This window comes from Schistocerca nitens, chromosome 1 (genome assembly GCF_023898315.1).
Source record: "Schistocerca nitens isolate TAMUIC-IGC-003100 chromosome 1, iqSchNite1.1, whole genome shotgun sequence".
In the NCBI taxonomy this organism is placed as follows: Eukaryota; Metazoa; Arthropoda; class Insecta; order Orthoptera; family Acrididae; genus Schistocerca; species Schistocerca nitens.
Window position 1 is genome coordinate 162,282,615 of NC_064614.1, and position 15,062 is coordinate 162,297,676.

A 15,062-nucleotide genomic window follows, 5' to 3' on the forward strand; every position below is an offset into this window, starting at 1 on the left:
TAAGTTGGCATCACTGTCATGAGCCCTGACCAGCTGATGTATCAACTTTGCTTTGTTTATAACCTCAAAAATACATTTCAAGATGGTGAGTCCACTTGAAACGTCCACATTAGTTGAACAACATTCTGTTATTCGTTTTTTACCCGCTGAAGGCGAGAAACTAGCGAATATATACTGTAGAATGTCTGAAGTTTATGGTGAAGATCGTATGAACAGTGCAAATTTTTACAAGTGGGTAGAGCAGTTCAAAAATGGTCGCGACTCCGTGACTGACGAACACCGTTCTAACCGACCAGTTGCATTTTCAACTCCCTCACTTGAAAGTCGAATTGATGACATCATTCGTGCCGACCACCGTGTGACTGTGGAAATGACAGTTGATAAGGTTCAAGTTAGTACTGGTACAGTTCATGACATTATCTGTAACAAGTATTGCAAAACATTTGCAAGGAGTTGACGCGGCTACACAATGGAACAAGGCTGAGAGCGTGCACAGAGCTAAAGGGACGTTATGAAAGAGAAGATGAGCACTTCAACAAAATTTAACTTGTGATGAACACTTGGGTTCACTATTAAGAGCCAGAATCAAAAAGACAAAGCATGGAGTGGAAGCACACCAACTCAACTGTCAAGAAAAAATTCAAAACCCAAGATCAGCAGGAAAAGTCATGTTGACGATGTTTAGGAAAGCTGAAGGTCCAGTTTTCTGTGAATATCTCGTAGAGCAGCGTACAGTGAACAGCCAGTAGTACTCAGATATGCTTTTAAACCAAGTGAAGCCAGCCATGAGAGAAAGAGAGAGAGAGATGTTGTTGTCCTCAGAGGAGAGGTGTGTTTCTCCAACAAGACAACGCACGTCCTCATATTGCTCAGCTAACCTGTTAATCCATCGACATAATGGCCTGGGAAGTACTGCCTCATCCCCCTTACAGTCCTGATTTAGCATCTATAATCCGTTCATCATAAGAATAAACCTATGTAAACATGGCACTATGTATTCTACCGCGTTTGCTGGAGCCTCATTGGATTTCCGTTTCGCGTGGGACTGCAGCCAAGCTGTCACGAGTACTGTCAAGTAGACTTGGCCACTGTTTCTATGTTTCGATACAGTGTATCGATACGTGGAACTGTTTGTGTTTCCGAACGGCTGTGGTTCACTGTTTCGAAATAGTGGTGTTTCATTCCGCCCCTGTCTCGGGTAACCGGACCTGATTCGATCTCGAGCCAGACACAGAAACTGTATCGTTGTTTCAAAATAAGGCTGTTTCAGTCCACCTGTGCTTGGAACGAACTAGTTGTATCGAAACAGTGATGTTTCATTCCGCTCTGTGTCGGACGAGATTCGGGCTCGGCACAGGTACTGAAACACATTTAACATACCACTTCATGAAACACTTTCAAGAGTGTCGAAATATTTTTGACAAGCAATAGCATGAAGCTTAAGATATCCGAAAATAAAGCTTCGTTTCTAGCTGACTGCCCTATTCCGAAATGGCTTAACATCTGCTTTATAAACACTAACCAAGCAATAAAACAACGCATACTATTCACATTCAAAATAATAAATATGTGAAAATCATTCCGTTAAATTACACTTTTTTTATAACATACGCTTCTCTGTTCATGTACAGTAATCATATTAAGAAAAGCAAGTAAGCCTACAACATTTTGAATAAAAAAAGGCGTAGAGTGACAGTTATTAGACAAATACATAAATTTTATGTAGGAATAATTGCAAGCAATTTGTTTGACATCTCACTGATAGTGTAATGGTGAACGGGAATGGCTGGGAAGCATGGTGAATTTATAGTAACGGTTCGAAACACCTTGAAAGACAAAATTTTTTTCTGTTATATTTTGATATTTGTTCGAATTATTTGGCGTTATTTGTGAGTCTGTAGCCACTGTGCCTCTTATCTACAATGATTCCCTTTGTGTTCATGGAAATTAGCAGGATGGGTATATTACCCATACTAACGGAATGTGGGAATCCCAGTAGCATATCCGTTGTTTACTGCAGTTTGCTCCCATCTCCAGTTCCGTTCGTGGTGGTTCTTCTGTCTTCAGCTATGGCTGTCCTCAGCCAATTGAAAAGTATGAAAGTCACACGACACGAAAGCAGCGCATTTGCTGCAGAAATACGAAACTGCCAAGACGCTTAAGTGGTAATTTCATACTTTCTGCGATATGATTAGCGCTCTCGCACCTCATTTGTGTTTATGTGGGCATACTTATACAGTAGACAGTCAAGATGATAAAATGTGTAGGTTTATTAGATTACAAAACACAAACTGTTTCACTGTTTCGAAACGTCGTATCGAAACATTACATTGTACTGTTTAATTTGTTTCCAAACAGTTACGTGTTTCAGTTTGCCCATCTCTACTGTCAAGTAAGACAATAAGGGTACGTTTTGTGCTGTGCTTTACGCGCACATCGACTTAGCGGTGATTCGGGACAACAGCTTTATCGGCGCATTTAACTTTGACAGCACTGGCCGGTCAGATGGTACAGCTAGCCTGCAGTGACGTGGCCAGCTGCAGCTCACTCGTAAAAAGACACGAGCAGAGGAACAATAGAGCTTCGAATGTCATTTAATAACACACTGCAAATCTCCCACAATACGCTCCGTAGACGACTAGACGAAAACCGCAACACGTTACCGTGTTTAGCTAACGTACTATTGTTATTAAAAACAAGAATGATAAAAATTCCTGACTTAACCACAAGTTAATTTTTCTGCATAAGCTGTGTGTTACGTAAGACAGTACCGAAGGATTTCACCGTATAGTTAAATATTGAAGCCACCGAAGGTATTACTTAGTCAGCCGTCTCGTAATTATTAGCTCCTCCCATATCCGAATCCGAGAAATACATTTCAGTTTTGGAAGTGTCACCCGCTACGTTGATAACGAGCCTATCAACAACAGAATCCACGAAGCTAACCAGGCGCAATATTTTCTCTTCTTCTTTTTATGACGAGCCATTCCATATCCCGCCAGCGTTCGGCAATGACGTGTGAAAAAGCTGCGTGCGTTAATTACAGTACGTCTGGCAGTTCAACAGTCTTTTTACTTTTCTGGCCAAATCCCGCAACTTGGCTCCAGATAAGTCCTGTTGGGTTCGTATTGTAACGGTATAGTAGCAAATGTAAAAAAAATGCAGCATTTGTATAATGTGTGTGCTCGATGCTGTGAAAATGATTGTTTTTCATGTTTCTATGATACTTACTCGATGCTGTGAAAATGATTGATTGTTTTTCATGTTTCTGTGATACTTATCTACCTCTGTGGTATAAAACGATGGACATAGTTCAAATAAAGAGGATTTGGTTTTTCATTTTTCCCTTAAAAATTAAATTATTTTTTCTTAATTTAAACAACTTTTATGAACAGTCTTTCATAAAACATCGATAATTTGAACTGGAAACACGAATGTCGCGTCCAAATGTAATTAGAAACAAGAAAAAAAAATGATGATGAGTTTTATAATTACGAGATTTAGGTATTTCAAACTGAACGGGAGATTGGAACCAACGCACGAAAAACCACAATTGGTTCAAATGCCATTACGCTACCGACTGCGGTGCATGTTCAATGTGTAATTATCAACTGCAGTATATACAACGCTGGAAAAACTTCAAAGCCGATTATCTCCGGAAATTTATGTAAAACGTTAAGAACAGCCTATTTCTCGGCACTTTTTAACCGTGTTCCAGTCGCATGTTTCGCTACGGAACAGAAAGCAGCCACAGCCATTTTCATACTGTGCGCTAACAACTCGACAATGAGAGCACAACGCAACAGAGGCTGTGACTCTACACGATTTTTGAATTAGAAACTACTTAGCTAAAGCGTGATCAAGGAAAACTTTGATGGCTGTCAATACATTTGAATATTTTTAAGTTTCACTTAAAATAACTTAGTAATAAGATATCTAATACGTAAGTAGGACCTACTTCAAATATCGTAACAGCACCAGTGTAGATGTGCTACGCCTTCTGACCAGTCATCGCGTTTGCATTTGTTTACATCAAGTTTATTGTTTTGATGAATGGATTGTAGTGATTTCCATTTGTTTGGTGCACTGAAGAAGGCCTTACGTAGTTCCAGGAACACGAGGATGTGGAAAAGTTCGTGCGAAACTGGTTCAAAGATAAAGAGCCGGAATTAAAAAGTGCATAAACCTTCAAGGGGATTATGTTGAAAAGTAGAAAAAGTATATCCAGTGGTTAGACACTGGACTCGCATTCGGGAGGACGACGGTTCAATCCCGCGTCCGGCCATCCTGATTTAGGTTTTCCGTGATTTCCTTAAATCACTCCAGGCAAATGCCGGGTTGGTTCCTCAGAAAGGGCACGGCCGACTTCCTTCCTAATCCTTCCCTAATCCGATGAGACCGATGACCTCGCTGTCTGGTCTCCTTCCCCAAACAACCCCCAACCCTAGAAAAAGTATTGTTTTGTAAAAATAAATGCGTTTTTCTCCAGACCAATTTGTCTGATTATTGAATGACCCTCGTATTTTCCAAAGTGTCTTAACAAGGAACCACCCGAGTGTGAGGTCGCAAGTTCAATCTTTAGTAAGGCTCATCCGAAAGTGTTGTGTTAATGATTGTGACAGATAAAAATATTAGCTGCTAGTGACTCATCATGTGCATCAGGAGGGCAGCAGAAAATGAGTGTCCTGGAGGTGCAGAGATCAATCTTCTATGGGATGTAAGTATTACACGTCACAAAATGAAAATCGTTGACATTCAAGAAATGTTCGAAACAAATTATTAACTGTCACCATGAACACTGAATGAAGAACGGCGTGCCAGAGTCATCACAAATGTTTGCACCCTCAAGATCAAAGGCAAACTCTTTGGGAGCTACAAACCTTGTAGGACGTTCAGCTAGGGATCCACTCTCAAAGAAGATGTATAGAATTGTATAGGTGTAACTGGGTGATAAGAACGGATGGAATGTGATGGCATGCAACCAAATGCGGAACAGTCTGTCGTGGAGCTTATCATGAAACTGGCTATCCTTTAAGGCATAGCAGCAGATAGTATGATAATATGTTTTATAGGCACAGAAAAAACAAACATCCAGATGCATGATTTGTCCAGTGGTTCCAGGTGGTATGAAAATGTCACATCCTCTTCAGGAGGGATAGGGATAGTTCACTCTAAAGAATTGCGATTTTTAAATGCAGACCAGGAATCAATCAAAAGCAAGTTACTTTGACCAGCTGTTGGCCAAAAGCAGTGCTCATATCATAATTGTAGTTCTCTTACTCCCATTTTCCCCACTCTTGCTTGCTATGATGTATATATTCTCCATTACTCTTGCAAGACAATGCAGACGAGAAAGAACTGTTGGGGCAGAGCACCTCAACTTCTCACAGCACAATAACTAACTTTCCATCCAATTTACCATCCAGATTAATAGTCAGCATAATAGCATATGAATGCGTTAATGCATTGACGTTAGTTGAGCTCGATTCAACTCTCTTGGTACCTCTACTTTACATTCCTTTCATATACATTTCCTCTTGAAGTCCCAATTGTTCTGAGTTGAAAATAAGTTCTTTGTTGAACTATGGGATAAGTTTAGTTAGCTCATTTACATATTTTCAGACAGATTCTGCAGTTTGCCGTGCATAGTCCTTTGAAATTTTGTTATCTTAATGCAGCCAGCCAATGCTTCCCTTGAAATCACTGTAAGCTATGTCATATGCAATTTGATGTGAATAATGGAGTAGGTCCCTATCATGCACATCCTATAATCTGTATCAGGCATACTTGAAACACAAAAAAATCCAGTTTTTGCAACAAGTATACCGTGTACTCCCTTGAAGATCCATAGTTTTTCTTATGCAATAGGCTACATTGTCTATTGCTGTGGATTGAAATCCGTTTTTTCCCCCCTACACTGCAGATGATCAACTTGTTGTTGTTGTTGTTGTCTTCAGTCCTGAGACTGGTTTGATGCAGCTCTCCATGCTACTCTATCCTGTGCAAGCTTCTTTATCTTCCAGTACGTACTGCAACCTAAATCCTTCTGAATCTGCTTACTGTATTCATCTCTTGGTCTCTCTCTACGATTTTTACCCTCTACGCTTCCCTCCAATACTAAATTGGTGATCCCTTGATGCCCCAGAACATGTCCTACCAACCGATCCCTTCTTCTAGTCAAGTTGTGCCACAAACTTCTCTTCTCCCCAATCCTATTCAATACCTCCTCATTAGTTATGTGATCTACCCATCTAATCTTCAGCATTCTTCTGTAGCACCACATTTCGAAAGCTTCTATTCTCTTCTTGTCGAAACTATTTATCGTCCATGTTTCACTTCCGTACATGGCTACACTCCATACAAATACTTTCAGAAAGGACTTCCTGACACTTGAATCTAGACTTAATGTTAACAAATTTCTCTTCTTCAGAAACGCCTTACTTGCCATTGCCATTCTACATTTTATATCTTCTTTACTTCGACCATAATCAGTTATTTTGCTCCCCAAATAGTAAAACTCCTTTACTACTTTAAGTGTCTTATTTCCTAATCTAATTCCCTCAGCACCACCCAACTTAATTCAGCTACATTCCATTATCCTTGTTTTGCTTTTGTTGATTTTCATGGAGAGCTGCATCAAACCAGTCTCAGGACTGAAGACCACAACAACAACAACACGATTTTCATCTTATATCCTCCTTTCAAGACACTGTCCATTCCGTTCAACTGCTCTTCCAAGTCCTTTGCTGTCTCAGTCAGAATTATAATGTCATCAGCGAGCCTCAAAGTTTTTATTTCTTCTCCATGGGTTTTAATGCCTACTCCAAATTTTTCTTTTGTTTCCTTTACTGCTTGCTCAATATACAGATTGAATAACATCGGGGAGAGGCTAAATCCTGTCTCACTCCCTTCCCAGCCGCTGTTTCCTTTTCATGACCCTGGACTTTTGTAACTGCCATCTGATTTCTGTACAAATTGTAAATAGCCTTTCGCTCCCTGTATTTTACCCCTGCCACTTTTAGAATTTGAAACTTCACTAACTGTAGTAGGTATAATGCAATGTTTGCTTTGATTATCGTCTCCATTGCTGTGCGTATTGTCACCGTTGCTCTGTTTTGTACCAACACCAACATTGTATCAAACTTCATTGGCCTTTTGCGATCTTGCACACAAGGGTTTCCTTTGTAAGAGTGACAATATCATACTGTTATTATTTGATTGTCTGTGTTTGTTGCAAAAATTAACTTCACTAAAACCGGAAATTTCAATTAAAGATGAAAATGTAAGTGCCACTCTATATGACAAATTATCCTTACAAAGTTTGGATATGTCACAAGTAAGTTGAGACAGGAGATATTATGGCAATATAAAATGTTGCAACATTTACCTTACTGTTTGAAAATACATAGGGGAGATGCTGATTACCTCCCATTTAATTTACCTAAATACATTTTGGTGGAAAATACATTTTGGTTTATGCATTCCATTTCATGGCTTATCTCTCTTTGAAATATGAAATACAAAAATATGTAAGTCGGTCTTGACCAGCTTCAGAACTCTCTCTCTCTCTCTCTCTCTCTCTCTCTCTCTCTCTCTCTCTCACACTCACACACACACACACACACACACACACACACACACACACACACACACACACACACACAGAATTAATCACCTAAATCTTGGACCACAAATATTGTGGAAATGGAAAGTGCTATTGATGTGTGGTTTTCACAGAATGGATTGGCTGTCAAGGCTCGTATTCTTAACAAATCAACAAATTGTAGTAATACTTAGAAAGTGTATTTTTTGTGGAAACATACACTCTTTAAATGGAACAATGCATATTGACATTAACAAACTAAAATTAGGTATATTAGAATGTAAGTGGTGTTTGTTGCAGGTCTCTAGTGCATAGGTTTATGAGCTATTGTATTTTGAAAAAGTTTGCACACCAACACTTGCACAATATCTCTGGTAGCACGCACTAAAGAACAACAGAAGTGCTTACGGTAGTTGTGTGAATTCTGGCAAGTAATGAGACAATTAACTGCAATTGGTTGTGTTAAAAATGACCACCAGCAGCAGCAATACACACTTCCAGTCTGGTATGTAGTGACTGCTGCACTCCTGTTAACATTTCAGTGGTGATGTCTGAGCAGGCTACAATAATACGTCATTGCATATCATTGGGTGTAGTTGATATGTCCTTGTATACAATGTCTGTAAGTGTTCTCCAGTGAAACGTCTTCTATCATCTGTGGAAGTTGGTCTATTAGGAGGATGGGATACTTATGCATGATCAGTGTTCCATGTACGAAAGATGGGTCTGCGAGCTGAAGCCAATGGGGATTGTAAAGACCAGTAGTGCATGTTTTAGCGGCTTACCTGGCCGTGATTGGTAAATGTGGCTTCATCACTAAACAAGATACATGGTACATCTGGAGTATACTGTCTTAATACCCATGTGCAGAAGTTAACGTGATTCTCATAATTGTTTCCACGCAGCTCCTTATGGATAGAGATTGGTAGGGATGTAAACTATGTCGATGGAAAATGCTTCGTAGGATACTTGCCTTCCTCGTGTGATTTTGCGGGAGCTAACATTAGATCAGCTGCACTGTCATCACTTGTTACAGTGTGTCGGTGTTGAACTACCACTTTCTCATAACAGGTTGAAGAGGTTGATAAATAATTGCCGAGATAGTTGGTCTATTGGGATATCTTGCAGCAAACACCATATAAGGGAAAATTGCATTCTTCCTACACTGTCACACACCATCAGTGTGTTGGCTTTTTCTGCGTTGGTAAACCTCTTCGTCCACTCGTGACCTACTGCTTGGGCTGTTACACTGACTAGCAAGTTGCAATGCGCTCAAGGAGCACACAAGCACACTGCAAGCAAATTTAGCAACATCATACCTAGCAACTACACAAGTTGAATGGCACAAACAAGTGTTGGTGTGGGATCTTTTAAAAATAAGGTATCTCATAAACGACTGATGTTAGAATCCTGCGACAAACACCACTGATGTGATTTAGCCTGCTTTTAGTTTCATAATGTCAGTAGGCATTGTTCCATTTAAAAAGTGTATCCTTACAGAGAAAATACACTTTCGAGTATTATTACAAGCTTTCAGAGCAAACACAGTTCCTGTTGCAGAATTATTTAATGTCGGTCACACGTGTCATCCTTCTGGGGCATCGTCAGATTGTCTACTAAAACAAGAAACCAATCAAGTAGATACAGATAAAGGAAAAGGGAATGGTCCTATCTTGCATGGTTACACTGACAATGTGATCTAAAAGTAATAAAAAAACTTACATAAAAGTAGCTTGATATGTGACTCATCAGTTGTAAAATGACTCATGACATAAAGTAGACACCAAGGTAACTAGATATATAATCCATCCATCATGAAACATCTAGATCATGCAGTGAACCTAGTAAAAGGAGAGAAACAGCCATAATAATACTGGGAAAGTAGAAATATGTGATGGGAAAATTTTCCATGGTTATCGTATGTTATGTTTAGCACACCAGCCGGTTCCACTAAGGCAGTAATAGTTAGGACCACACTTACAAAATCGCGGTACTAGCCGCACATGGCACACTGTCTGAATTAGCGTGCACACAAACATGACTATGACAAATTGAGATACAGCTCCACGTATAGTGTGGCAAGACAATGGATTATATAACTGGTTACCTTGGTGTCTGTTTTACATTATATGTGGTTTTTTGATTTTGGGTTATTTAATCCAACTACTTTTACAGAAGTTTTTTTTAATGCTTTTAGTTCACATTGTATGTGTGTTTGTGCAAGATATTACCATGCCCTTTTCCTCCATTTGTATCTAATTGATTAGTTTTTTTTTCTCTGAAATGCTTTTAAACTGGTTGCTGTAACAACCCATGATGGCATGGGAAAATTTTTATTTCAATCTGCTTATTGGCTAACAATCCAAGTCCCTGACTACTGGTGAAAACCACACATCAGTAACACTTCCCATTTTTGAAATATTTGTAGTGCAAATTTACACACACACACACACACACACACACACACACACACACACACACACACACACACACGCGCGCGCGCCTTAGCATCTCTGCTGTATGGTGAGTAGCAATATATCCTTTTCATAATACTGTTGTTATTCCATTCTGGATTTTCCATTCTGAAATTGATTGTGTGATATTTACAATGGTTAGGATTTAAATCATTATGGTTTGCCATTATTGTATTAAGTATATGTCCTACATAGTGTTTATACACTGAAGAGCAAAAGAAACTGGTACATGTGCCAAATATCATGTAGGGCCCCAACGAGCACACAGAAGTGCTACAACACGACATGACATGGAATAGACTAATGACCGAAGTAGTGCTAAACCATGAATCCTGCAGGGCTGTCCATAAATCCATAAAGTACAATCGGATAGAATCTCTTCTGAACAGCATGTTGCAAGGCATCCCAGATATGCTCAATAATGTTCATGTCTGGAGAGTTTTGTGGTCAGCAGATTTGTTTAAACTCAGAAGAGTGTTCCTGGAGCCACTCTGTAGCAATTCTGGATGTGTGGGATGGTGGAATGCACAATGGACAGGAATGGATGCAGGTGATCAGACAAGATGCTTACATACCTGTCACATGTCGTACCTAGACGTATCGTGGGTCCTATATCACTCCAACTGCACATGTTCCACACCATTACAGAGCCTAAACCGTACATGTCCATCTGCACGATTAAATTTGAAAGAAGACTCGTCTGACAAAGCAACATGTTTCCAGTCATTAGCAGTCAAATGTTGGTGTTGATGGGCCCAAGCAAGGCATAAAGCTTGTCATGCAGTCATCAAGGGTACACTAGTGGACCCTTGGCTCCCAAAGCCCATATTGATGAGGTTTCGTTAAATGATTCACCCTCCGACACTTAATTGACGGCCCAGCATTGAAATCTGCAGCAATTCGCGGAAGAATTGCATGTTTGTCACATTGGACAATTCTCCTCAGTCGTCATTGGTCCCATTCTTGCAGGATTGTTTTTCAGCCACTGTGACGTCAGAGAAATTGGATGTTTCACCAGTTTCCTGGTACTCGTGGTACGCTCTTGAATTGGTTGTTTGGGAAGATCCCCACTTCATCGCCACCTTGGAGATGCTGTGTCCCGTTGCTCGTGCACTGACTATAACACTATGCCAAAACCATGCCATATCTTGATAACCTGCCTGTGTAGTAGCAGTAACCTATCTAACAACTACACCAGACACTTATTGTCTTATCTAGGCGTTGGTGACCACAGCGTCGTATTCTGCCTGTTTACCTATCTCTGTATTCAAAGACAAGTGCCTGTACCAGTTTTTTTGATGCTTCGGTGTATAAATGTTTCTCAGTGTGGAAGGTTTCATACAAGAAGTGACATCTGATTTTGCTTTTCGAAGGTTTTCATTTGAGTGCGAGTGTGTGCCCACCCCAGAGTGTCGGGCAGGTCCGGGCGCAATACAATGTTGCAGTGACGTTTGACCGGAGGCGCATCACTTCCTGCAACTGCACCTGCTCTTCAACTGCATACTGGTGTTCGCACATAGTGGCTGTGTGCCTCCACAGGATACATCTGGTGAGACCCTGAGCCACAAATACTGCACATAATTACAGCAATAGTCCACAGTTTCATGCATCACTTCAGTGACTGCCTGATTAGCTTGCTTAAAGTTCTGTGAGCCAAAGCGATAGAAGTTGCAGAACTTGTAGGATAATAGCATGTTGGAAAATTGAAGTGAAAACTCTGCTGGGGATATAAAATTTTTGGTTTTATCTAGACATACATGTAATGCATCAAAAATCACAGAGCGCTTGAGACTGATTAATTGCACTAATGGTTTTAAATATTTGATCCAAGCCCAAGTCCTACTGTCATACTTACAAGCTTTCATATATTTTGTATTTATTTTTTTGTTGTAATGTACACAGTAATTCGGCCAGCACCATACTATGTTGCGGTACATCTGATGATTACAACAATTTTATGTTAGCATGTACGGACGTTCAATGTGGAGTGTAATTATTGCATGACAGTCAAACATGGTAGATATGCTAAGGTGTTAATTTGGAACTGATTTACAATGGATAAAAAATTAATTCCAGTCTTGGCCACCGGGTTCAAATCTGGCAGTATACAACATTTGTATGACTATATAACATCCACAGTGTCATTTGACAAGCTGTTAGTGAAGCTTTTTATGTGAATGGCAGCAATTATAGTACTACATTGAGGAGACTTTCACCAACTGAAAGGTCTGAGAGAGGCCCAATATCATTAAATGGTTCAAAGAGGATGGTAATGATTTGTAAACGTGGTTGAGCTCGGTTTGGACCTGGAAGAGGAATGCGTCTTATCCCGGTGGAAATTATTGATGAGGTTACTGTTGCTATAACGGACCATGCAGCACACTCCCTGCTTGGTGAAAGTACTAATGCTCGTGCGGTATCACAAGAATTGCCCGTCCCATGGTCAACAGTATGGAAAGTTTTGCAGACTATTTTACACTGGTACCCCTAAAAGATCCAGATGGGGTAGCAACTGAAACCTCATGATCCACAGCAACATTCTGAATTTGCTCTTCAGTTTCTGGCACAGATGGAAGTTGATAACGTGTCGCCAGGCAACATTCTCTGGAGTGATGAGGCACCCGTGGTGTGGACTCACAAAAACCTTTATTCTCAGTCTGTTCTTCTTCTTTGAAGAGAATACACCCAGAGGCTCTGTGAAGTGTACTGTGACATCTGCACATTATCGAGACCTCCTTGTAGGTCACGTGATTTCTGTTTTGGAAGAGTGCAGATGTGCAGAAACTACTGTTTTCGTGCAAGATGGAGCAACACTCCTGTTACTTGCTCAGAGTAAGATCTGCTTAATGCAACCTTAGAGGAACATGTTATTTCCAGAAGTTTTCCAGCTGCGCGCCGTGCAAGTTCACCTGACCTGAATCCGTGTGATTTTTGGCTCTGGGGATATCTAAAGAAATGCATTTGCCAGGGACGCATTCAGTTTCTACCTGCACTGAAGGCCAATGCACAGGAACACGTTGCTCAGATTCCAGCAGAACTGCTGCAAGCATCTTTTGATGGTGTCATTTTACAGATGCAGCATATCATAGATGTCTCTGGTGCTCATATAAAAAATCAACTTTACGCCTTTCTCCCTATCTTAACCTTACCTGCCTGTGTCTCAATCCTAATCCATTACATATGGAAACATTTCTATTCATCTTTCTTTCATTCACAACACCAAGTTTGCACCTGTTGGCCATAATCTGAACAAATAATTTTTCCAGCTTAAAATCAGTTCCGCGTTAACGCATTAGAATACCTACAACTTTTGCTGCTATGCAATAATGACACCCCACATTGGACCTTTGTGAGTTCTTGCACTTTAATTATAAACACCCAGTCTATTATAAATGTTTGTGTAGGTTACATTTTATGATTGCAAGATATTAGTAGAAAATTGGCATTTCAGTTTACTTAATGTCCAACAAAAACCTAACTTTCTCATTGCCTTACTATTCACTTGAAAAGTATAGGTGGTTTATTTAAATCATCTTCTGATGAGTTGAGTGGGAAAATGTGGTCTCTAACATCTATCCTGGGTGGAGATTGGGGAAGATTCCACCATTCACATTTTGACGTTGTCGTCTGCATATGAAATCTGTAAGCCACGATTGTCTGGGAGCAAGCAGGCTGCATGTTGTATGGCTGGTGGCCTCTCTAGCATCTTGTTTGTTGTAGATCTTCTTTCCATGTATTAATCGCCCATGTTTTAAATTCATGTCTCTTGAAACTAGGAATATGTAAGTGTACTTTGTGCTTCGATTGCTTACCGAAAAGGTCCACGTGGGTACTCATTTTGTTGGAGGCCATGATGTGATGTAATATATTGAAGGTTCACCAAAGCTCAACCTACTTCTGCATTGTGTTCGTAAGGTGAACGTTTGTTGTCAGCCTCTGTTGCCAGGGTGTTGAGAGCACCATAATGTAATATGTATTCTGTATATTCACAGCCCAATCAAGTGTGCCTGCGGGCTCCTGTGAGTGAGTCATTGTCACGGCTGCACAGGGACCAACTCCAGAAGTTTGCTCAGTATCTCATCAGCGAGCTGCCGCAGCAGATACTCCCGACTGCACAAAGGCTGCTGGATGAGCTGCTGTCGTCACAACCATCAGCCATCAACAGTGTAAGTACCAGAAGGATAAGTGACTTATTTTCTTGAGAGAAACTAAATTGCAGTACCGGGCGACAATTTGATATAACGATGTTGTCAAGTGTGGTGATAAAGTTGGTGTAGAGAAAGAACTTTCATAAAAAGTAAGTGATTGGTCTAACTATACCTCATGTAGTGACACATCCACCAGAAACACATCTGTGGAAAACAAAGAGAAAAACATGGCAAAGCAGTAAAAGGGGGGGGGGGGGGCAATCCAGTCACTCATATTGGAGATTGTATCAGTCTGGAGAAGACTGCAGCAGTCTTTCTCATTGATGACCGGTATCTCAGTTTTTTTCTTCTCCTTCCTCCTCCTCCTCTCCCTCTTCCGCTTCTTCTTTCAAGGAGTTGGTGATTTACTGTTCCAGTTGCAGAAGAAGTTCTTCCATTACATTGCTTTCCATTTGGTCTATATGATAAAACTTCTTTTGCTGTTCTTCCATTTTGCATTCTGTTCGGGTGTGAGGGCCATCTTTCTTTAATTTTGTCAGTTCTATCTTTTATTTTGAAAATATTTAATTCTCTCCAGCAGATTGTCATTTTGAAATATACTTAGTTTTGTGCAGCCTTTCGCAGATCTCAGGAGTCATACTTCTGATCCCTGTTTGTTACCAAGAAGTTTAGTATACATCGCCCATGTGTCTCAGCTGTACAGCAGAACTCACACAGCCATCACTTTATAATATTTCACTCTTGTTATTTTTCTTGTACACCTAGACAATATTCTTCAGATTGTTCTTCATATGGCCTGGTACTCAGTCTGCATAGATATCAAGATCAGCGCTGTAA

At 40.2% G+C, this 15,062-nt stretch overlaps 1 protein-coding gene across 1 annotated transcript in view; it reads left to right on the forward strand.

Moving 5' to 3' along the window:
- The window catches only part of LOC126244256 (zinc finger SWIM domain-containing protein 8 homolog), a 525,958-nt gene that overhangs the window by 369,487 nt on the left and 141,409 nt on the right, over positions 1–15,062 (forward strand). The window contains exons 3-4 of the mRNA XM_049948222.1: positions 11,451–11,626; positions 14,070–14,243. Coding sequence (XP_049804179.1) covers positions 11,451–11,626; positions 14,070–14,243 — 350 coding nt within the window. The remainder of the gene's footprint in view (positions 1–11,450; positions 11,627–14,069; positions 14,244–15,062) is intronic.